Here is a 25,781-nt window from a genome sequence, read left to right on the forward strand (position 1 = left end):
TTTCAAGTTTAGACACAAAACCGGAAACCTCGGGGTGAGGTAATTGGCCAATGCCCTCAATCTCATTACATATGAGGCACTTTACTTTATCGACCCTGGCAAGATGACATTGATATTAATGAGATTTGAACAAAAACTTAAAAGCTAAATGAAATGCCATTTGACATTGTTTTTCATACTCTATCAATTCTGCGAATACCTTCTACATTTCATAAAATAAAAGATAGATTAACGGATGCAATGCCTTCTACCTTTCGTAACATGATAAAAACAAACCCCCAAATGTTAATAAAATTTCATGCAAAAGTATTTAAAATAAATATTAAGTTCTACATACTTCTATTTGACCATTGACTCGAGCTAACAAAGGTGGCAGTGGTTTGTCCCTGTCTGACACACCGGACCGCTTCCTATTGCTACGGGCTGTAAAAAAAATAAACCGAGATGATTACGTTTAACATGTATGAAAACCCAAATTAATATTCACAAAATGCAGTAAAACAATAAAAATTTTCAATATTCCACAGCCAAAGTAACAGTTTTAACAAATATGTATTTCTGTGCCATAACCCTTTAGCATTCAATTTACTCTATCAAATGTAATTCTTTTATTCTTTTACAGGTTTCAATCAGTTGACTGTGGCCATGTTGTAGCAGCACCTTAAAGGGATTTTTAATTGAAGAAATTGACTCCAGGACTTATTCTATCGGTCTCTTTTGCTGAACTGCTAAATTACGGGAGACATAGACACACCAACATCAGTTGTCAAGCAATGGTGTGGAGACAAACACAGACATTATATATATATATATATATATATACACACACACACGACAGGCTTTCAGTTTCCATCTATTAAATCCACTCACAAAGTTTTGGTCAGCCTGAGGCTACAGTAGACAGCACTTGACTAAGGTACCACACAGTCGAACTGAACCTGGAACCATGTTGAGAAGCAAGCTTCTTTCCTACCACACAGCCACATTTTTTTGCATTAATCATGCATTATCTCGTAGCTTTGAGATTCTGATGAGGTAACTGTTTATTTCTAGAATGACCATTTAAGGTCAGCATGAGAGGCAGGATTCAGCTGGTTTGAACATAAAGCAGGTGAAATATTTGGGCCAGATATGGACAGTTTAAATGCTAAAGGGTTACATAAATTTCACATTTCTAATAAAATCACAGTAATTTAATTTATACATCAGTATTAAACTTAAAATCCAAGATAATGATTTCCAACATAGATAAAAGACTAGAAAATCATATTGCTCCAGACCAGTACTTATTGTATCTAACATTTATACCCATCACAAAACATTAAATAATGAATATACAATATTTAATATTTTAAAGCCAGAGAGTTGATCTCATAAGCATGGTGCAAGATGGGTTATAGAAATCCCTTTCATCATCATCATCGTTTAACATCCGTTCTCCATGCTAGCATGGGTTGGACGGTTTGACCGGGGGATCTGGGAAGCCAGAAGGCTGCACCAGGCTCCAGTCTGATCTGGCAGTGTTTCTACAGTTGGATGCCCTTCCTAACGCCAACCACTCCGTGAGTGTAGTGGGTGTTTTTTACGTGCCACCTGCACAGGTGCCAGGCGAGGCTGGCAATGGCCACGGTCGGATAGGTGCATTTTACGTACCACCGGCACTGGCATCGGCCACGATTCGGATGGTGCTTTTTACGTGCCACCGGCACGGGAGCCAGTCGAGGCAGCGCTGGCATCGTCCACGATTCGGATAGTGCATTCTTTATTAAAAATAACCAAACAAGTTTTATGAAAATAGGATAAAAATAAAAACCTACATTCTTGTTTGTCTTCAAAGTCATCATCATCTTCTTCATAATCTGAAAAAAAATCAAAACATTGAAAATAAGCATTTTGTGAGTTAAACCCCCACACACAAACATACTACTAAATAATGGTAGAGTACTTTTAAAGGGTGCTAAGGTAACTTCTGTAAACAAGCAACTGATGAAACCAAGCCACTACTCTCTTCTTTTTTTTTTTTGCTAGTGCAACTAGCTTGTCATTTATGAAGAAATAAATTTGGACAAACATAATACACACAAACACAGTTTTTGTCTTCAACAACAAAAGAAACTCTCAAATCATAAGAATTAGCTAATTGCCATATTGAGTGTTAATCTCATACATTAAAACACAAATTAACATCAGTCATCAATGAAAGTAATCTTTAAATAGCAAGAAACTGATGTAAGGGACACACTATCAAATTTACTAAAACACAGCATGTGTATGTCAAGAGTACATACCTACATGTATAGACTAGTAAAGTAAATAATATACAAGACAGTAAATTGATCACAGAAGTCATATTCACAGATGCTTCTTTGCGAGGGGGAGTTGTAGTAACTAGAAGAGTGGAAACTTGTTAGAGCTTCTTGTTTTACTAAGAGACATTGACTCAAACAACATAAACAATCTCAAGAGACACTAAACGTTTGAGATATAAAGTAATTGGAAGATTCTTAACAAGGAGAGTAATGTTAAAGGTTCTGTTCTATCGACATCAAGAAACACATTTCTCATGGGTTTTTTTTACTGTTGATTTGAAACAGAACCCTGACAATACAAACTCATTGAGTTGTAGGATCATAAAGCTCCCAATATTGGTTTCGAGTTTTGACACAAGGCCAGCAGTTTTGGGGGTTAGAAGCCAAGACGAATCGACTCCAGTGCTTAACTGGTACTTATTTTATCAACTCCGAAACTATGAAAGGTAAAATCAACTTCAGCAGAGTTTGAACACAGATGGATGATATGCTGCTGAGCATCTTGTCCAGGATGCTAACGATTCTGCCAGCTCACTATCTTAGATATTGATATCGTAATGTTCACATCATATAATAAGACATGCACAAACAAAGAATCAAGAAGAAAACAGGTTAACCATTTCTAATGGGTTAGACAAAAAAAAAAAAGCACTATTTAAAAAGAATAATTTAATTTCATTTTCTGAAGTAAAATTTGAACTTGTATGTAACTTACCGTAAATGCGTGTATACAAGGTGGCATCCGGAAGAGGCCATCATGAATTGTAAAAGAAAATAAATAACATTTATGAAATATAAATATCTAAATTATAATTCAAAACAAACAGGAAATAAATTTGTAACAACAGTTAGAAAAAAAACACAACATAACTGAAATCTTATAGAAAATGGTAAAAATTCATCTCAGAATTTAAAAGTAATGGTTCAGATTAAATAACATCACAAATTCCACTCTCGGGGAAAACTCTGATATGTAGTCTATCTACAGAAAATTGAAGTTTTTCAGCGAAGAAGCAAATAATATATATTCTCTCACACACATATATGGGTGCATGTCTGTGTTTGGGTTATACATGAGTGTCTGTAGGTATGGTGATAGTAGTGCAGTTAACGAGTTCACTTCCCAGGCATGGGGTTGAAAGTGTATGAGATACAGAGATCCCTTACTTGAAAATCAAGTAAAGGTTAGAGACAGCAAAAGCATCTAGTTGTAAAACAATGCCTCAAAAATATATTCATCTAAAGCATGCAAGCATTGGGAAATTAACATAAACATACAAGCAGACACGCACAGACATGGGTCCCCACACACACACACACACACACTATAATTGTCACTCACAAACATGTAAGTACAATGCTTTTGCCAATGCCTTCACCTTCAGTGCTTGTGTACCAAAACTTCTCTCACCTTTTGACCCAGTGAAACATTGAAGATGGGACAGCTGGAGAAAGGGAATGTTGCACGAGCACTTGACTACAACTCATTAACAACCGAGTGGACTGGAGCAAAATGAAATGAAGTGCCTTGCTCAAGGACACAATGTATCATCTGGGTCAATGTTCAGACCCATGACCTTACAATAAAGACCCCCAACACCTGAATCACTAAGCCATATGCCTCTCCCCATACACAGAAGATACAAAAAGTAGGAATTTAGGAAGCAAATTACATGTTTTTAAAACAATATACATTTGAAGGGGAGTGTTTTGTTGATTGTTCCTTTTTTTTTTAAATGTAAGCTTTTGAATTTTCCAATCTTTGACCCCCCCCCCCTCATTCCTATATTTACAAATGTAGACCCTTTGAGAAAACAGAGATCCTTTAATTCAATAATAAAGTTTGATAAAAACAGACATGAGTTCCTAAATTCATAGGTTTTGATAAGTTCCCTTCTGCCCTTGGGCTAATAAGGAGTAAATGAAAATGAACCAAGTCATTTAGTGTTCTGACAGAAAATACTACAAAGATTTGTGTAAAAAAAAAAAAAAAAAACACCAGTCTAAGCACTATAATATCATACATATACATTCATACACACACTCACAGGTAATGTTTATTAGAATGGGCAACAACAACAAAAACATATAAAGTAGGATAACAATCATTTAAAAGAGGAGGAGAGAAATATTAAAATAATCGATCTACCTGTTGGTCCACTGAAGTCTGAATCAAAGTCTGACATGCTGTCTTTCCAAGCATCGTCATCTTGTCCATTCATGGCATCATTATAGTTGACTTGTTTTCGAACTCTTTTACCCTTACCTAGGGTTCTGGCTAGGTCTTCTTGTTGCTGTTCATAGTGGTGTCTTAATAGTTTCTCCCAATACGCTGGGTCAGCATGTTCAGCTTCTTGTTTTAAGATTTCTGTTTCGGGTTCCTCCTACAAAGGAAATTGCCAACAAATATGTACCTTTCACATATCAATAGCAATGTCAACAATTCGGTCCGTTTTGCTACCCAATAGTAATATTAACAAAGAGGTACCCTTTGCTACCCAGTAGTAACATCAACAAATAAATACCCTATGCAAAAATGTGTATCTTTTGCTTCTCCATCACAGTGACTCAAATTATTCAGTAAATTCAGATTTATTTTCATATCAGTTTTCAAGATAATATAGCAAGGAAGTTGTTGACAATATGAAGATGGTGGAATGAGAGAAATGCCTGACTAATAAACAGCAAATTTCATATTTCTCAACTTTCTACAAGTAAAACTCATTTCAGGTAGCTTATTATTCATATAGGTTTCCATCTCTAAGTCACGAGATTTTAATTTCTAGTTTTTGGAAGACTAAGTCAAAATTAAATGCTCTGGAACTGGATAGCAATTTACACAATTTAGTATACAGCACGGTTCCAGTTTAGTAAAGAGAGTATATGCTTTATAGGTGTAGAAAGAATAGGTGGGAGTGTTACAGATCGTATAACAGCAAACTTAGGAAGTATGCTCTTGCCATCACGGGTAACATCAGGAAATCTGGCATACATATAAACTTTAATTCAATTTTCTTGGTACTTATCCGAAATGACAAGATGAATATTAATATTCAAAAGAAAAAATATTACCTCCAAAAAAATGAAGAAATAAATCAAAATTTGATTTGTATATTTGCAAAGAATATATATTATTCTTCAAAATGTTATGGATATTAATCAACTCCTTGAAAAACTAATCTCTGTAAAATTTCATTAAAAATACATTTTTCAGAAAGACACCCATCCTGCACTTCTCGTGTTAATTCTCTCTGTACCTTCCTTTACTCTTTCCCCCACTCTCTCTCTCTATGATATCAACCAACTACCAATTGTATTTGCTTTTATTAAATAATGATATGCATACTATTACTTACCTCTTGTTCACCTTCTTTCACTTGATAGCTGGCCACTTTAAAAGAACTTAGATATTCATTCATAGCTATTTCCTTTTCTACTTGGCCTTCTTGAGTACGATCCAACAACTTGGAAATAGCTTCGATATCGTAAACAATTTTTTTCTCATCATCATCTGTTCAAAAATAGAAACAAATTGAAGTTGCCCTCCGGTGAAGACAAGGATGAACATGTCAATGCTACGCTTCACAAGGAACAAAACTTTCTAAAACAAAAGACACCAATGAAAGATACTGCACAAAAGTGATTGAAACAAAGTTAATTTCAGGAAAAGTGAGCCTTTTCAGCACTACTTCAGCCATTCAAAAGTGAAAAACTAAATAATTGCTGGATTAAGTAATCACATCTAAAATCTTATGTATAATTGAATCATGCGTGATTTAACAAATATAATATGACAATTACTATCATACATGAATTGGGGTTTGTTTGCCATCAACCTGAGAGTACCAACAGGGAAACTTGTCTTGAGATGTACGTTCAGTTTTCACATATAACTGGATCTGTCCATTTTAACAGAATGCTCACATCCCACTATAACAGGTTTCTCAAATTTCCACAAGAAAATTGGCAAAGATCATTTTATACAATTTTATATTACAATAAACCTATGTAATCATGCAAACTACTGTATTTTTTTGCAAACTAAGTCATTTCATTCAATAGAGAGAAAAGAGAAAGTGTGAAAGCCACCATTCTGTATTATATACAATGGTTTTTCACTGCTGATACACTTTAATGCCCTTTCAGCAGTAACGTATACCAAATTGTGTCATTGTGACAGTAGCACTTTTAATACTCTTGAAAGTCTAGGCATTATAATCATTTCCTATCAAGTTTTATTTTGAGTCCCCAAATATTCAAAATAGATTGTCCCACAACAAGAGAACCCTAACACTCCTTGTTATTAGGACCAAAAAAAAATTTCACATAAGGAGGACAAACAACTAGTTAGGGAAGAGAAGAAAATAAAAAAGCAAAAAGTGAGAGGTAAGAATCGGTTGGAGAAGGTCTCCCCAAGGGCATCTATCTCGGACAGTGTCACTTTACAGTGACAAACATTCGATACCGGCATGAAGTTTACCAGGAGGACCTTTCAGTATAGCTGTATAATCAAAGGCACAAGAGAAATTCAACATCAAATATATGCATTAGGGTTGCATTTCTGAAACAGATAAGTTCAGAACCAAGCATATTTGTGAAGGAAAGAAAAAAAGGAAAAGAGACAAAGTAGACATACAGATTGCCAAATCAATACCTTAATACTGTATGTATCTACTTACAAATGAAATACTGCCTGACCATTGCTACACACAAGCTCATCCCCCAAGTTTGTTCTCTACTCTCAAAATGACTGCTATAATAAGATGCACAAAATGTAGCTTCACAGTCAGTTACATTCTCATTAAAGCTCTCGTTATGTTTGCCTCAAACTAGGCCAGGAAAAAAAAAAAAAAGAACAGCATAAAAGTAAACATTGATAAATTGTTCTAACAACTGATCTGGCATCTGTCAACTTTGCTTCTATTCCCCATTTTTCTCACATCACATCACATCTTTCTCTCAATCCACCTGCCTTCTAATGTGCATGTGTGTGTGTTTAGCTAGATGTCTGCACTTGTGTACACAAAAACCTGGAAAATTACAAACAATTAATTTGAAGAAAGAAAATTGGCAGCAGTCATATTAAAGAACAGTGGTTTGGCAGTCACACATACAATAGTAGCTTCCAACTGAAGAATGAACAGGTTATTAAAATGGAAAAAATGCAATATTTTAAACAATTTCAACTGTAAATTTTTCTCAATTTGTAGGGGGAGGGGAAACCAATAAAGTTGACATAACTAAATGAAAGTGAAGAAAACACAATTTTTAATTTGGAAGCTGAAAATGCAATTTATACATTGACTGACAGAGCACATTTAATACTACAAGTAGAAATTTTTTTTGTGTTGTGTTTGTTATCTATGTAATTTCCAGATTTCATCCACCTTTCTCAATTTAAATTTCAAATGATCAAATCTACTAAATTTTTAAGCAATTTAACCCCTTAGCATTCAATTTTCTCTCAAAAGTGATGAGTATTTATTCACATTGATTTGAATTAGTCATGTTTTTACCTTGAGGCTTTGAGATTTTAATGACATGATTGTTTATTTTTAGAATATTGTAGGGTAAGAAAGACAAGATCTGGCCAGTTAGAAGATAAAACAGGTACAATATTTTGGCCGGATATGACTAGTTTAAATGCTAAAGGGTTAAAATAAATGTGTGTGAGTTCACACACACACACAGCTAATAGCTGCTGCATGGCTGAATAGTTAAGTTTATTTTACAACCACAAGGTATTTTGTTCAAGCCCACTGCCTGACACCTTGGATAAGTGTCGTTTTCTAGGGTCACAGGTTAACCCGTATCTAGTGAATGAAATTGGGCAGATAGAAACTATAGAGGCTCATCATCAGGTAAATTGTACCTCTAATGCAAAAAATACAGCCTTGCCACACACATGCATGCTATGCTGATTCAGCCAGAGAACTGTGGTAAGGGTGCAAGTATCAGTGGAATACTTGTTCACTTCAGTCTTATGCAGCTGACTGAGCAACTGGCTTCTCATAATAAGCTACTTAAGAGTAAATAGAGATTTGATAGTTTGAAATATAATAAATTGAGAAAGGAGATTGAAAGTCTTAAACCACTACATAACACACTGTTGTTTAAGCTAATAATAATAACAATGGTTTCAATTTTTGGCACAGAGCCTGCAGGTTTTTGAGAGTGGGGCTAGTCGATTACATCAACTCCAGTACTTGACTGGTACTTGTTTTATCGACCATGAAAGGATGAAAGGCAAAGTTGACCTTGGTGGAATTTGAACTCAGAACATAAAGACAGACAAAATGTGCTAAGAATTTTGTCTGGATTGCGAACAATTCTGCCAGCTCACATAATAATTCTTTAATGCTTTCTACTATAGGCACAAGACCTGAAATTTTAGTAGGGAGGTGAGGGTAGTTGGTTACACTGACATCAGTACAAGATTGGTACTTATTTTATCGACCCTGAATAAAAGTCACAGCCAACCTCGGCGGCACTTGAACTCAGAGTGTATAGAGCCATTGCCTCAATAATAATAAAAATTATTCCCATGATCATTATTATTTTAAGCTGTCTTATACAAACAAATTTTAAATGCTAAAGGTGACATTTGGAATTACTTCCGTTTAATTCTTTCTCTTTAAAAGAGAAACAAGAACATCTTTGAAAAATATTTAATAACTCTTAGGCAGAGAATAATGGCTTAAGCTGCAGGTTACGTATATAACCAGCAATCAGAACTATTGTTGTTCAACTACTGGTGCATCTGCCATATGAACTAGTTACAACTGATGAAGCTATAGCTGATGAGCATAAAAAAAAGGACAGATTTGATAAAGTGCAAGCTGTTTTAATTTGATACCACCACAAGCCTCACAAGGATAGGATCTTTCAAATGCTTGTCCAGATAAGCCCTTCAAACTGACAATATTTTTGTTCTAATCACCCAGAATATGGTACTCTTTTGGTACATAGTTCTGGAAATATTTGCCAGTTTTAGACTATGTTGGAATGCAGTTAACATTTTTGATGTGCTATCAGTTGATTTCACATGATACAAGTGTACTGTAAACTACAAATCCAGTCAAAAGATGTAGGCACCATCAGCTACAATTTATATAAAAGATTTTAATGGAATAACTTCCATGATAGGGGTAGAGTTAATTTTAAATATTAAAATGGCGGAAGAGTTTTCCAAATTGGGGTGGTTTTTTGATTTTTTTTTTTTTCTCCTCAGCTGCATTAAATTTTTCTGTTAATAGATTAAATTTTACCAGAAAAAGGGTATGAAACAGGAATATTAATTAATTAGATAGTTGCTTCAATCAAGTTTGAACTTTTCATACACAAAATACTCGTGATTAACAGGTGATGTGCTGACCACAGAAATGGACAGCTGTTTAAGTTAAACATGAAAGAGCAATTTTCTTTTCTTTTTTTTTGTTCTCTTTTTAATATTTTTTTTTTCAACGAAAGTAGCATATAGCCTTCAACTCCTGTTGGAATGCAGTATACATTAAATGTGCCATCAATGATTTCACATACAACTACTGTATTGCAAACAACATGAATGACGGGCGACTCAATGTTTTGTAGCATTCATCCAGGGATCAGTGAACAACACGGTGGTAAGAATAACAACTAGCCATACCAAAATCTTGACTCCTTTCAGCAATAATGACCCAACCACTCAACACCACGACATACCTGTGCAAGTTAGAACTTCAATGAGATCAAACATTTAAACCAACACCAGTAAACCATAATATTCTAAACTTTTGAAGAACCACCACTTCCAGATAGGGACTCCTGAATGAAACTCATTTAAACATTGGCATACAAAATGGTTTAAAAAAAAAAAAAAAAAATGGGGGGAACAAAAGATTGCTTCCATACAAAAACCCTTCAACTAGCAAATTTTATATCTGATTTCTCATCCAGCCAGAGCATACAATGGAATTTAAGACAACTAGTTCAGAACCACTCAATAAGAATACTACAGAAAGCATTGGTCATGCTCAAACCAAACTATTAAAACATGGAAGAAAATTGATCTGCAGAAGCTGTTTATCAAAGTGATAAACAATATAGAATAACTTGCAGACTAATGTGAAAATAGTAAAGCCATAAGTGAATGCATTCTTCCATTTTTCTTTTTTTCAAGTTCTTATACTTCTTGTAACTTCAGTCAGTCAGCAGCAGCAGCATTAATAAAAATGCTCCCATGTAGAAATATGCTTAAGGTTGGCATACCATCAAAACCAGGGGGATAGCACACCAACAGTGAAACTTGTAGCAGATTCAACGTTAACCATTCACATCTACAACAGACTAGTGGCAATAAAGCAAGAAACACTGACATGGAAAAAACGCTTTATAAACAAATTGCTAAGATCTATTCACAAGAGTCTATCTGAAGAGATTCTTTACGAGAAGGCACCAAAGGACATGCCTGGTTGATTAATTTGGAAAAAAAATAGTGAAGTGGTTAATACTCACAGCATGACCAGTCAGAGTCTGAAACAAAGTGACAAGGTGTTTGGTGAATTACGATTGTTATGGAGGGAAAAAATGAGAGAGAGAGAGATAGAAAGATAGAGAGAGAGAAACAGGAAAAGAAATAGAAAATGATTGGGTACATGTAAACGTCTAGAAATAATCTTGTTCCTTAGAACTAGTGAAATACACTTGGTTTGTATCTAATAAGAGGGACCAGAAACAATCCCAATGGCAGATTGTATGTGAAATCATTCATGAAGCTTTTTGAGATTCAAGCATGATGTATTCATTTTAAAGTCTTACAACAGGTGATCAAGTTCCTTGCAGTTTTCTTATCTATCAAATTCAAACAATGACATTGCATAACAACAGTTGATAAAGGTTATCCATGCACTATAACTTTCAATAACAAAATATATATATACACATACAGGCATATAATTTTCAGATATAAACATATACATAAATATATAAACATATATTATAATTTTTGGTTAGTTTCGATTAAAAACGAAACACCCACTTTCACCATTTTCCTTGAAAAGTTCTTCAGTACCAAATTTCAAGATATCATCAAGTTCCTGCTTTGACATAGTTCCTCCTTTGTTGCCAAGTCCTGGACGTACAACCAAGTGAGTAAGCATCATTTTCTTTTTAGCCACCTGAGTAATTCTTTCTTCAACTGAAGCTCTGGTTACAAAACGGTAGATCATAACTTTGTTAGCTTGACCGATCCGATGAGCTCGACTGAATGCCTATAAACAAAGGGCAGGGAAAAGGAATATATATTTAGTTTCAAAGTACCAGTAAACAAACACAGACCTAGGAAGCTAATATATGCAAATCACCATCATCTAATTTCCATTTTCCATGCTGGCATAGGTTGGATGATTCGACAGGATCTGGCAAGCCAGAGGACTGCACCAAGCTCCAAGTCTACTTTAGCATGGTTTCTACAGCTGGATGACCTAATGCCAACCACTTTTACAGAGTGTATAGGGTGCTTTTTACAAGGCAGCTACACCAATGAGGTCACCAACTAACTTGCAAGACAAACCCCTTTAACTGGGGTGGGTGGGGGGAATATTGATAGAGGTGGCGATGTGCCAGGTGATGAAAAGTTAAAATATGATAGAGGGACAAAAACAGGTGTCTTACTGTAGGAGATATACATGGCTACCTCAGTTGCAAAAGAGAGAAGGTGATTAAGAAATTTCTTGTACAAGACTTCGTTTATATTTAAATACTGTGAGACACTTAAGAACAATTGTTTACTAGAGCCTTCCATAAAGTATGTTACTGCTCAGACTCAGATAAATAGATAATAAACTCATTCAAATATAATTATGTAAGATTTCAATTCAGAATTATATCTTGATTGAATAAACCTTTCATTTTGCAAAATAGAAAATGTTTCAAACAGCTTGGAGACACACAGACAATGAGAGAGCAACAGACAGAGGTTTACCTGAATATCATTATGAGGATTCCAGTCTGAATCATAAATGATAACTGTGTCTGCTGATGCCAAGTTGATACCCAATCCACCAGCACGTGTAGATAACAAGAAACAAAATTGAGGGGCTCCAGGAGCTGTGCAACAACAAAAAAGAGAGATGAATATAAAATATAATAATGTCTATTAATTAACAACCTTCATCTAAAGCAACTAAATTTGTAACCATTAGAATGTTCAAATCCTCTATGCAGTTATTTCAACAAAGAGCTAGTTTAGTTCTACACTTACCATTAAATCTGTCGATAGCGTCCTGGCGTTGCGATCCAGTAATTCCGCCATCAATTCTTTCATATTTGTATCCTTCAAATTCCAAAAAATCCTCCAGAATGTCCAACATTTTGGTCATCTAAAATAATTTTCACAATATTAGAAATGTTATTGGTCAACAGCTGCCTGTTCGTATATGAATAGCAAATCTTCTGGAAAGCATTCAAAAGCTGTCTTTCCCATTTCATGTTTCCTTAACTTTCCATAAGATTTTCTTATATATCACAAACCTACAATCAAGTTTTCTCCACCTATCCACAACTACTAGGTGTGAAAATTTCTGCAAATCTAGGCACTTCTACAATATGCCTTGATACACTTTGAAACTGAAAAGCAGGAAATAGTTTCTGTATCTTTTTCCTGGTAAAACTATGCAAGAGCAGAATATCTCCCCAAAAGTGAAACACCTATGAGAACAGTTGTAGCATTATTTAATCAAATCAGCAAGGAAGCCATAGACCAATCTATATCTTATTTTCATTAACAATCAATTAGCCAAATGATTACTAGTAAAATTGCTGTATTATAAATAACTTGTCTATACATTAGATAATTTGCAAGGTTAGTGTAGAAAAGATTTTTTGATTGAATAATATATTTGTGTAACTTTGAACACATAAGTCAAAAACTATAAACCTGACACAAACCCAAATAGTATTATAAAAAAAATAATCTAATTCTGGCTTTGATTTTCTAGTAAACTACAACAAAAACAATGCTATCAAGAAATATAGATACTGAAATATGTTAATAATATAAATCAGTTGTCAATTTCAAAATATTTACCTGGGAAAAGATTAGCACTCTGTGTCCGCCATCCTTCAGTAACCGAAGCATGTTTTGTAGCAATTCTAATTTGCCACAAGCTTTTGTCAAACTGTTCCCTTCAAAAGCACCATTTGGTAATCTGGGCGCTTCCTAAAAAGCAAGAGAAGAAAAAATTCAAAATCAGAAACAACTCCTAGATAATAACATACTTTCTCTTCTGAAGACACATCTTAAGACTAAACGAGTAACGCGAAAATCATCATATATGCTTTAAATGCAAAAATTATACACAACAGTAATACTAATAAGGCACTTGTGTTTACTTACAGCAGATGCAATAGGGAAGAGATAGGGGTGGTTGCAACATTTCTTCAAATCCATCATGATGTTCAGCAGAGATACCTGATTCCCGCCTTTTGAATTGAGAGCCTCAAAATTTCGAGTAAGAATATATTTATAGTATTTTCTGTAGAAAGTAAAAAGCAAAAATCCAGTGTAATATCAGATTCTATGAAACAGATGAGTTCTAAATGTATAATGTGCTGTCTTATTTGATAATCTATAACTTACTCCTTGCTTATTTTCAAAGACAACTTGTAAAAGTGTCATGTCCAAACAGCTATAAACAAATCTAAATTTATGACAGATTTACTACAAAACAGAAGTAGATTAAAATAGTGTTTTTGATTCTTATTACAAAATTACTAAGTTTAGACTGTAACAATCTAAGCTTTTTTGTCTTCCAACAAAGCCCAAAAGGTCTGTAGACCTTAGTCTTTATTCTGAGAGGTTATTTAAATCAAAGACAAACTTGATAAACCAATCACACTAATGATAGAAGAGATTCTTATCTCTTTAATCCGAGTTCTTATTATTTGTAATTTTTGTCATATAGGAATTACAAATGATGATAATGATAAGAATACAAATTAAGTTGACCATTTTCTCTCCATAAAGCAGCTTTTACAAATTTTTGACTTGCATAATAATCTAAGTTATATCATAACTATTAAATCAAGAAGATCTAGTGATTATCCTACTTACTTCTGCATGTTGCTCAGCTCCACGCGCACAATAAACTCACTCTTTGCTGGAATACCTTTCAGTACGTCAGCTTTAAGGCGTCGAAGTAAATGGGGACCAAGTAGGTCGTGCAATTTTTTCACTTGTTCTTCCTTAGATAAATCAGCGAATTCATCCAAAAACCCTTGAAGATCACTGCAATCACACAAGAAAAATAAAATTGATATCTCATGATAACAAGCATACAACAATTTATGATTTTACTGAAAAAAACTATAACGAGATAATTAGGCCCGGTCAAACTATATGCCTTCACGACACTCATCTAACTTCTTAATTCACAAGCCATATCTGCCTGGCAGTCCTATACAGCCTGAAACCACACAAATCAAACCCCTCTGATTACATTTGTTTTATGAACTCTAATGTAAGGGAAAAGTTTTAACTCCTTCTGCCATATTTTGCAATGTTCCTTAACATCAAGCCCACATGTTGCTCCAATTTTGGCTATTTCTTGCAGCCTTTTTACAGAAACTTTCTTTGTAAAATAACCAAAGTTTGGAGATGACATACAATCTTAACTTTATATGTGAAACAAAAGGGAAAGGTCAATCCCAGGATATGTTGCTTCTGATCTGAAAACTTCAAAAGGAATAGGCTGCATAAAGACCAGGGTAAAAACTATCTGTCATGTTTATATGTCCATAACTATCATTAATTTCATTAAATTTATCATCAACATCAGAAAAGTCTTTAAAACACTTTTTCTCTAATTTGAATGGAATTTTCCAGACAAACATGTTGCTAGCTCAAATCCTTTATGGTTCAATTTGAAACAGGCTGTCAACAGCATTAAGCATGTTCACTAACACAGGGGTGGGGAAACGCCCACCTGTGGGCGCAGTCACATCCGCAAGTCCATTTTATTGTGCCTGCAGACTGATATACTCATATGTACAAAATGTAGTAAACTTTTCAATCAAAATTTATGCAATATTCGTATTGTATAAATAGGTCGTGTTTCCACTATGACTTAAAATGGTCAGAAATCGTCTGGTAATGGCCATTTGAATAGAAATTTTGTATTCACTATAAAAAACATATTGCTAGGTGTATACCGCCCCCTTGAGACCCAATTACACTCTAGCTGAAAAATATAAAATACCTCATAGGTAATATACAAGTCCTAAATTCAGTGGCAGCGTTAATGAAGATGTTATGCATTAATTTAATGTGTTAAACTGAGATTTATTAACGTATATCAAATTATACATAGATATATATATACGAGATTTACACAGATACAAGAGTTAGAGACTGTGATCTGCCTGCAGACGTTTTTCTTAGAAAACTTTTGCTTGCAAAGTCACCTATACAGAGCACTGCAGTCATCAGCTTGTTACACTGGTAGGTTAGCACAGTTTTAACCCCTTTTGATATCAGACTGCCTGAAACTACAGGTTTTATGATGCAAACTCCCTGTTTAAAATGATCTTAATTAGAACCTGCCATCAAAATTCCAAACACCACTTTCATAATGAGTTATTTTGCTAAATTCTTTGTTATTTTCAAAATAAATTTAAACAAAAGCAGCAAAAATTTCAACAAAAATATGGTATTAAAAATACATTCTTTCTGAACAGACATCCCATCTGTCCTTGCTTCACTTGCTAATTCCTAAATTCAGCAAAAAGTGAAAAGTTTTGTTTCCTGATTTATATTTATTACATCCTGAGAATAACTTAAAAGAAAAAACAAAACCGTAAGTGAATGCTAACTTGAAGTTTTCGGGGCTCATGAAGTTCAATAAATGGAACAGTTCTTCCAAGTTGTTTTGTAATGGTGTTCCTGTTAGTAGTAACTTGTAGCCAATTTTGTATGCACTTAAGACTCGGAAAAACTGGAGAAAAAAAGAAGAAAAAAAGAACATTAATGAAAGGTAGTGTGTGTGAAGGCGCATGGTTCAGTGGTTAGTGTGTCAGGTTTACAATAATGAGGTGGTGAATTTGATTCCTGGACCAGGCTGTGGGTTGAGTTCTTGAGCAAGACACTTTATTTCAAATTGTTCCAATTCACTCAGCTGTAGAAATGAGTTGCAACATCACTGGTGCCAAGGTGTGTCAGCATTTGCCTTTCTCTAGAACAAAATCAGTGGTGCAGTGTGGAGAGAGGCGGCTAGTATGCATGGGTGACCACTGGTCTTCTATAAACAACCTTGCTTGGACTTGCACCGCAGGGGGTAAACCTTATAGGTGCAATCCCACAGTCAGGGTCAGTCATGACTGAAGAGGGTCTTTACTCTTTTATATATATATATATATATATATATATATATATATATATATATTTATTTATAACACACACACACACAAGATGGGTTCATCCCTGAGTCTAACTTATTGAAAAATATATGTAACACCTACCAAATCTACTGAGTGTCACTATCTTCTATTTGTCCATTCTATCACTAACCTTAAGCTTAGCCATCACTCGCTGTCAACTGTAACTTGATAGTCCATACAACAATTGTTTTAAATGCTGATGTAGATGTGAGCAGGCACAAACCCCCAACTGGCCTTCCAAACCTTACTGCAATGCAATGTCAAGGGTTGAAGTGAAGAACAGTTGCACCAGCACTCAACTGATGTTTGTTTTCAGCTATGTAGACTGGAGCAACATACGAGGGTCATCAAATGATATGCCTTGCACAAGAAAACAATGAGCTGCCCAGTTCATAAATGAAACTCAAAACTTTATGATTATAAGCCAAACCTCACTAAGCTCTAGACCACATGCTTCTTCCACCATACACACACTGTACAAAAAGATAATGAACTCAATACAAGTAGAGTTTATACTTATTACATTACTGCGCCTCAAAGTTGCTCACTAGAGACAGTAACTCCGGCAACACTCTCTGTATGTGAGAGCGAAGATTCACTAACAAAGACCCAGATATACTAAGCTTATATTCTTTTACTTGTTTCAGTCATTTGATTGTGGCCATGCTGCAGCACTGCAGGGTGTTAGCTTAAGAAATCAACCCCAAGACTTATTCTTTGTAATTCTAGTACTTATTCTACCAGTCTCTTTTGCCGGACCACTAGATTGTGGAGACATAAACACACCACCATCGGTTGTCAAGTGACAGTGGGGACACAAACACAGATGCACACAAATATATATATATACAAGATGGGTTTCTTCCAGTTTCTGTCTACCAAATCAACTCACAAGGTTTTGGTCGACCCGAGGCTATGTTAGAAGGCTCTTGCCCAAGGTGCCACGTAGTGAAACTGAGCCCGGAACCATGTGGCCAGGAAGCAAGCTTCTTATCACTCAAGCACACCTGAGCCTATATGTGTGTGCGTGTGATATATATATATATATATATATATATATATATATATTATATATATATATATATATATATATATAATCAGCTTGTAAGAGATGAAGAGGTGCAGTGTAGATAGAGTTTTCTCAGTCTTAATTACTTCAATGAAAATGATATTTCTATACAATACAATGGACTGGTATTTGAACCATGTCAGGCCTTCCTTGCATACATTTTTTATTATAAAGACATCATATTATACTTTAAGAAATGTATCTGTAATCATAAGTAAATTAGACTGAGAAATACATATCAAAATGCAAAGTTTTCCTACAGCATAAAACACAAAGTAGATGAGATTTACAACCACAGTATAGATACAGGTGAGGCCATGAGGTAAAAGGTTTGCTTCTCAACCACATGGTTCTGGGTTCATTTGCACCGCATGGTAGATTGGGCAAGTGTCTTTCACACAAACACATGGTTGCATGGACACGTGCATGCGTGTTTGTTGTATGTATATATACACAAACAAGCATTACACTTGACAGAGTAATCTGAATGCTAAAGGGTTAAGACTCAAATCAGTGCCAATGCAAAATAAGATGGGGGAAAATTTCATTGGCTTACAATATTTCATAGAATCTTTCTATGCAATGACGCAATGTGGAATTGTAAGGCAATTTAAATAGTCTGCCATATGCAGTTGAGTCTTATGACAAAGTGGAGATTGAGTTTGTGTCACAAATATAAAAATAAGGTTTCGTATCAATTTTAAAAGAAACTCAGTATGTTATAATACATTTGAGTTCCTGTTCAAAAACCAGTGACAACAGGGTTTAAAAAGATGAATAAATAGAATATGGTTAAAAAAAGAATTTTAAAAATTCCTGAACTATCAATCTCATCTTTTTTTATGCTTGAATCTAAACATGCATGTACACACAAACACACTTGCTAATTCATTCATTTTGCCATTCAAATATATGTCTCTTGGACAAATATATATTTAAGGCAGATTTTACAGCTGGATGCTCTCCCCGTCACCAACAGGTACAAGTTTCTCAACAAAAAGATTTCATATTCCACAAGTTTTTCATATTCCCACAAGTACAGAACTGAACTATCACAATATTAACAAGGAATATAAACATTATTCACTGATTCAATCAAGTGAATCTGTGGGTTTGTCAACCTTCACACACACATATAGGCTCCAGTGGGCTCCATCTACTAAATTTACTCTCCAAGAATTGGTTGACAAAGTATTACATAGTGGGTACTGAAACCACATGAACATTAAGTGGACTTATCCACACAGCCAAAAATCTTATCTCTAAAGATAAACGTTAATAGTTGGAAAAGAAATATTAACAAATCAAAAACGTTTAGATGATTTCATCAATAACTGACCTTCGATTGATTATTTTTCAATCGGTGAGCTTCGTCGACTACCAGAACTCCCCATTCAACTGATCCTAGAGTAGCTTGGTCAATACTAACCAACTCGTAAGAAGTTAGCAAAACATGGAATTTGACATTATAACCTTGCTTCATTTTGCAGGCTTTGCTACCACCCCGGATGGCTCCTTCGTCAAACGAAAATTCGTGTTCTCTGAAACAAACAAACAGAGCATGTATGATTAAAGGAATTAAAAAATATAATTAAAAGACGTATGGTTAAAAAAAATTAGAGAACAATTTCTGTGGCAGAAAATCAAGGTATTGAAAGGAAACTTCACAAACAGAATGTGTGTGACTAAAGTGTTAAAAAGAAATATGCATAGTTAAATGTATGGTTAGAAGAAAACTAGGACAATTTCTGTTGCAGAAAATCAAAAAAGCAGAGAAATGACTTACCGAATAACTGCCCGACTATCCTTGTCTCCGACATATGTAACAACATACAATTCAGGTGCCCAGAACTCAAACTCTCTTTCCCAATTGATGATTGTTGAAAGTGGGGCACTTACAAGGAAAGGACCTCTTGAATGGCCCTAGTTTTTAAAAAGAAAAAAAGAGAAGAAAAAATAAGATCCTTGTCCTGCTGATTACTACAAGTCTATTATTTGTAAAATACAATAAATGATAGCCTTACCTCTTTAAATAATGAGTAGAGGAATGTAATGGTTTGAATGGTTTTGCCAAGACCCATTTCATCAGCTAATATGGTGTCTGTGCCATTGGCCCAAGAGTAGCGCAACCAGTTCAAGCCTTCTAGCTGATAGCCATGTAGAGTACCACCAGTAGAGTCTATGTAGTCTGCCTGAATGTCTAGTTTTTTGCGGAGCTGGAAAATAAAAGGAGAGAAAAACTTCAGTAAATCTGAAAAGAAAACTTTCCAGAAAAGAAATTACACCTTTTGTGTTGATCTTCGCCATATATATATTTAACCCTTTAGCATTCACATTATTTTGTCAAATGTTGAATTAATCATCCATGTTCATGTAGCTTTGAGATTTTGATGAAGAAACAAGTTTTATAACGATATTGTAGGGTTGCTGTGAGGCCAAGTCTCACCAGCTTACACATAGAACATGTGGAATATTTTGACCGGATATGGTCGGTTTAAATCCTCTAGTGTTATTTATATTCATACCAAACTTCCTGATATTCAATAGATTTGAAAGGGGCCGCCTTTACATTATGCTTTGGCCTGTTTAAGCTGTGCATACTCACAAAAAGGCATACCTTTATAAATTTACATATAAAACTAATATGACAAAATCACTTGGACATAATAGTAGGGACTGTAGCTGCTGGATACAAGACAACCTTGCTAGTGCTGTAGCCATGATAAAATGCACCTAGCACAATGTAAAGTGCTTAGTGCAGGAACATAGGGCCAAGGCAACCCTTTAGTCCTACCAAAGACATAGAAAGTTCCCTGCCTTGGAGCCACAATAAAAAGCACTCAGCACACACTGTAAAGTGGATCATGTTGCGAAAGAAATCCAGTCATAGACACCATGCCAAAGCTAGAACATGGAACAAGGTATGATCACGTGATATGTCTAGACAAGGAATTATATTGAATAAGAACTGATATGGATCATAGCAATGTATCTGGAAAATTATCATTAAATTAATAACCACAAATTCTATATTTCATGCGCCTCTACTGACATGTATATAAAGCAAAGTATCAAAATGAAAATACAGAAACAATATGCTACTTACATCAGAAGTAGGATAGAGGGGTGGCGTACGAGAAACATCCGATTCTCGTCCATCTTTCATTTTTTTCCCCTTTACTTTTGATTTCTTTTTATCGACCCCACCACCTCCGTACATCATATTTCTGGAAAAGACATTTGCATGTAAATAACCTTTCGTTTTTTTCCCCTTTACTTTTGATTTCTTTTTATCGACCCCACCACCTCCGTACATCATATTTCTGGAAAAGATATTTGCATGTAAATAAGCCATAATTGAAAATAAACAATACAAAAATTAAAACATGCACAAACAGGGAAAGTTGTGACCGACACTACACCAACAACGTACTTTATCAATCTCCCACCAAAATGTTCAATAAAACTGACGACTGAGCACTGATCAAAACTGGCAAGGACTCACTGGTAAATTATCTTAAATGATTTACTGTTTTTGTTAATTGGTTTCAGTCAATCGACTGTGTGGAGCACAATTTTAATGGCACAGTCAAATGACAAAAGATGAATAGTAATCATGATCATTGTTTAACATCCACCTTCCATGGCATGGGTTGGACGGTTTGACAGGAACTGGCCAACTCCAGCCACATTTTAACACACAACATAATGTCAGGTAAACAAGTGTTAGGATATTTTGTATAATGCACAATTGATTCTGCAATCTACTATTTAGGAAAAGTTGACAAAACACATTATTTTGCTTGCCATAAATGCTAATATAGTGTTATAATGCAGAAATAAGAAACTAATGAACTTTAGGGAGTCAAAGACGAAGCAAAAGAAAATGTGGACTGTTTCACCTATTTAAAGAGACATCTTTCAGAATTAAATTTCATAAGATTGTGAAAAATTTGCTATATTTCTGAACTAGAAAAAGTACAACTGTTTTAGAGTTTAATGCAATAGGCAGCACTCTTTGCACTTGCTTGCTTTAAAAAGGCAGGTAAGTGGACCTTGAGCAATTTTCCTGCAGGGGGTACCCCACAAGTGCTAACAAATTTTGAAATGGGACAGGAGCATAAGACATATATACACAAAACCAAGGTACAAATATCTACTAATAGCATAAGTTGCATCTTGTACTGAGAGGAAAGAGAGGTGAGAGGAATTAAATACCTTAAATTTTCGTAATCGTCAACGTATTTCTTCCAGTCAAGGTTCAAGTCCTTGAGTGTGTCTTCACATTCCCATGTCGACTGGTCATAAGGTAAATCTCTCCATTTCATTAAGTACCATACTTTCCCATCTCTTGTAACTCTGTTCAAAAACCACAAGAGATTTTGGTATATTTATGAGATAGAGAGAGTGAAAGAGAGAGAAACCAAGTGTGTGTGTTGTGTGTGTGCATGCGTGTGTGTGTGTGTGTGTGCATGCGTGTGTAGGCACATTAAGTGTTTATGCATGAATGAGTACAAATATTTTTAATTGTGGGTTTTAGAGTGAAAGAAAGGATATAATACTATAACAGAAGAACAACGCACTTGTGGTTAATAGCTCGATGGATTTGCAACCATTCTGGTCGCACACCATACCGATAAAACCTTTCTTCAAGGTTTTCAATGTTATCAAAGTTTGACCGATCCTTCTGACCATAACTGCTGCCGTCTTCAAGAGGGGGTGGTTCATCCATGTCATTTTTACGCATGTAGTTTCGATACATGGCTGGGTGATACACATCAAGCTGCAAATGCAATATGAAATACAATTAAGTTAGAAATTCTTTTCAAGAAGAGAAAGTGACATAGACAAGCAGATATTTATGCTGGGCACTGGCCACACCAATCTCATTCATCTGGCAGGGAGACCTGCAAAGGTCTAAGACACTCCCTTTCCTGATTAATTATAATTAACGAAAATTTTATTGATAACACAAACTATTTTTTTTTCCAGAAAATTTGAGTCAACCTTGATGTGATTTGAAATTAAAAATATTTATCGAAAAGCCAAACATATAGAAATGAAATTTCTTGCAAATCCAGGAGAGCAAGGCTATTTCTACCAGGTATGGAAGATTAAAAAACTGAAATTCTCTACATTACCTGCAATTCTAGAATCCAACTACAATGCCAGTAAGACATATCTTGCCATTTAATGAAAAATTCTCGAGTGGGTTTGTGTTCCTGGAAGAAAATAAAGAAAAAAAAAAAATTTAACCTGTTGACAAGAAATCAAAAACAAAAAGTTTAAAGCATTTCCTTGTGAATCTCTTCAGTTGGTGAAATAATACAGTAAATTTGATAACTTGTTAAGTATTTGTTATATTTCTGAGCTGGAAAAAGTACAGCTATTTCAAAGTTTAATGCAATAGGCAGCAGTTCTTGCACTTGATCACATTAAAAAAGGAGGACATAAACCTCCTGAGCAGTCTATCTTGTAGAGTGTACCCAACTTTAGTGTTACTAACTCAAATGTTTCAAGAAGAAACAATAAAAAGGAAAGAGACGGTTAAGATCACAGTTATTGGTGTGCTGGTTTCGCCAGCTGAACTAATGCTCTTCCTTTTCACACTTACAGAAGTGGTGACATGTTGAAGACAATATTACAGTAAATAAACTAAGGCTTAGATTAATGAGCACGAAAATATATTCACCAATTTTTTCTCATTATGTGTATGATCCAGCTCGTCCTCTGCAGATTTTGGTGGCTCTGACCATCTCCAAGTGAGAATTTTGTGAACCTTTCCTTTAAGAGGTTCACACTAAAAAATTGAAAGATTAACAGGCATTAAAAACAAGTCAATATATAAATATACACATTTTCATTCCCTTTTACTCACACATACATGCACAGACTTCATTTCACACTTAGAGAAGATTCAATATAAATTGCCAAAAGCCATCTAACAAGTGTCACGCTACAAAATTTTATTAAAAATTACACAAAAAAATGAGAAAGTGATTGCCACCAATTGTAGTTTTTTTTTTTTTTTTCATTTGTTACTTATGAGTTGTTTTATTATTTGTATCTGAAGAACCTACATTGAAAGTTTACAATACTGAATCTCTTAAACTAACCAACTTGGTACATTTAAACCAATTGGTTACAGTAGTTCTAACATTTACTGATTAACAAAATATTCAATAAGGAACTACACGTCAAAAATTACCACTTAAATTTTCATCATTTCCATCAGTGCATTCATTTCATAAATACCATTTTTTGTTTTATCATTTAGGACTTCTTACGTGAAGACCATAAAATCATTCTTCAACACACAACGAGAAGCCAGTAACCACAGAATTACTGCTAAAAATTCTTGAACGCAAAATAGTACGGTACCAAATATTAAATACACTTCCCTCTCACACACACACCAAACAATGCCAACTCATATCCATCATACTGTAGTTATCAACAAGGATGCTGTCAATATCCTACATCTATGAGGAAATGCAGTAAACATACAGTAAATATACTTAATGCCAGTACTGGGAATAAGAATTCCCATTACTATTTCTCCATAGCTAGTATATTTACTATATATATATAAATATATATATATAAAATTATAAAACCAACTCATTTTCACATCCATTCACAAACTCGTATCCCTGATATAATCAGTTGCATGTTTGGTAAGGCCACCAAACTACCTCTCTATTCCAATAATTCAGTCAGTTGGACAGAGAGATAAAGCATAGCATTGTGCTTTGTTAATAGCAATACTGAATTCATTTTTTTTTACCAATACCATAATAAGTTGATATAACAGAATTTGTTGATATTCTTTACAATATCATGGAAATTGTGTTAACAGCTTACAGCCGCTTACTTGAAATTAAATACCAAGACAAAAAAATTAAAAGATTAGAGTGTAGAAGTTTTTAATGAATACCAACAAGTTATGTAATTACTTACCTGCAGAAGTAATCATTTCTCAGCGATTTTATTAACATACTTAAAAATCAACTAAAACACCTCTGACAAATGAGCATAAGTTTTCATGAAGACATTAAACAAAAATTATTTCAAATAAAACGGAAATTAGCTTTACACTTTCATTTTAAAAACAAAACACTGGAGAACAATAATGTTTCAGATTTCAAAAGGTTTTATAACATAGATCCTGCAGCCTGAAAGGAAACTACATTACACACAAACACACACACATATATATATATGAAGAGAGAGAGAGAGAGAGAGAGAGAGACATACAAACGCACGCACATGTGTGCGTTCTTGTGCTCTGAAGTTCAACAAGCAGTAAAGCAATGTATCAGTAAAGAGAGTGAATAAATTATTATAAATGAAAAACATACAAAAAGTCTTGTAAAATTCAGTTACCCAGGGTTTCTGGGTAAAATATTGAATTTCACCATTTTTCAAGCTTGCAATGTCCACAAGACAGTTTAGTAACTGCATTTGATGTAAAGTTTAAATATTTCAACCAGGAAACCATGGACAGCTGGAATTCACAAGATTTTTTCTGCATTTCGGATAGATAGACAAACATGTATGTATGACCAAAATTTTTTATATTGTAAAAACTCCACCGAAACTAATTAAACATAAAAATATTATTTCTTCTACAGTGTCAATACTAAAATCACCTTTTCAAGATTATCAGAATATGGATAATGTGAGAATTTAATGGGTTAATATGATTTGAGCACTGAATTTAACACGTAATGAACAGTTGCATGTACATACTGGGTTTTCCATCTAAATTGACCAGCACAACCAGTGACGCTGGTAGATGGTTTGATGGAGGTTTTTTTCTCCCGCAGCAGTTGAGTGATGTAGGTATTACAATACTCTACATTGAAACAACCAACCTTTGACTGTTTTTTTTTCCTTCTTCAGGTCAAGTATACTCACTTCACTGATCCACAGGACATTTACTTTCCACTCAAATGGTGTCAATGAGGACACATGTATCAAGATACATA

At 34.5% G+C, this 25,781-nt stretch overlaps 1 protein-coding gene across 15 annotated transcripts in view; it reads right to left on the reverse strand.

Annotated features, from left to right (window-relative positions):
* The window catches only part of LOC115224556 (chromodomain-helicase-DNA-binding protein 4), a 115,210-nt gene that overhangs the window by 34,730 nt on the left and 54,699 nt on the right, over positions 1-25,781 (reverse strand). For 11 of the 15 annotated variants that reach the window (XM_036513355.1, XM_029795477.2, XM_029795478.2 and 8 more), the window contains 20 exons: positions 23,483-23,590; positions 22,932-23,012; positions 22,374-22,573; positions 22,009-22,149; positions 20,897-21,113; positions 19,815-20,006; positions 19,577-19,713; positions 19,130-19,331; positions 16,158-16,279; positions 14,401-14,574; positions 13,684-13,822; positions 13,375-13,506; positions 12,550-12,667; positions 12,271-12,395; positions 11,326-11,557; positions 10,803-10,820; positions 5,666-5,820; positions 4,459-4,693; positions 1,818-1,850; positions 338-423 (listed from right to left, as the gene is read on the reverse strand). In XM_036513355.1, coding sequence (XP_036369248.1) covers positions 338-423; positions 1,818-1,850; positions 4,459-4,693; positions 5,666-5,820; positions 10,803-10,820; positions 11,326-11,557; positions 12,271-12,395; positions 12,550-12,667; positions 13,375-13,506; positions 13,684-13,822; positions 14,401-14,574; positions 16,158-16,279; positions 19,130-19,331; positions 19,577-19,713; positions 19,815-20,006; positions 20,897-21,113; positions 22,009-22,149; positions 22,374-22,573; positions 22,932-23,012; positions 23,483-23,590 — 2,847 coding nt within the window. The remainder of the gene's footprint in view (positions 1-337; positions 424-1,817; positions 1,851-4,458; positions 4,694-5,665; positions 5,821-10,802; positions 10,821-11,325; positions 11,558-12,270; positions 12,396-12,549; positions 12,668-13,374; positions 13,507-13,683; positions 13,823-14,400; positions 14,575-16,157; positions 16,280-19,129; positions 19,332-19,576; positions 19,714-19,814; positions 20,007-20,896; positions 21,114-22,008; positions 22,150-22,373; positions 22,574-22,931; positions 23,013-23,482; positions 23,591-25,781) is intronic. The other 4 variants (XM_029795481.2, XM_029795472.2, XM_029795468.2 and 1 more) reach the window with 3 other exon arrangements.

This window comes from Octopus sinensis, linkage group LG25 (genome assembly GCF_006345805.1).
Source record: "Octopus sinensis linkage group LG25, ASM634580v1, whole genome shotgun sequence".
NCBI classification, from domain to species: domain Eukaryota; kingdom Metazoa; phylum Mollusca; class Cephalopoda; order Octopoda; family Octopodidae; genus Octopus; species Octopus sinensis.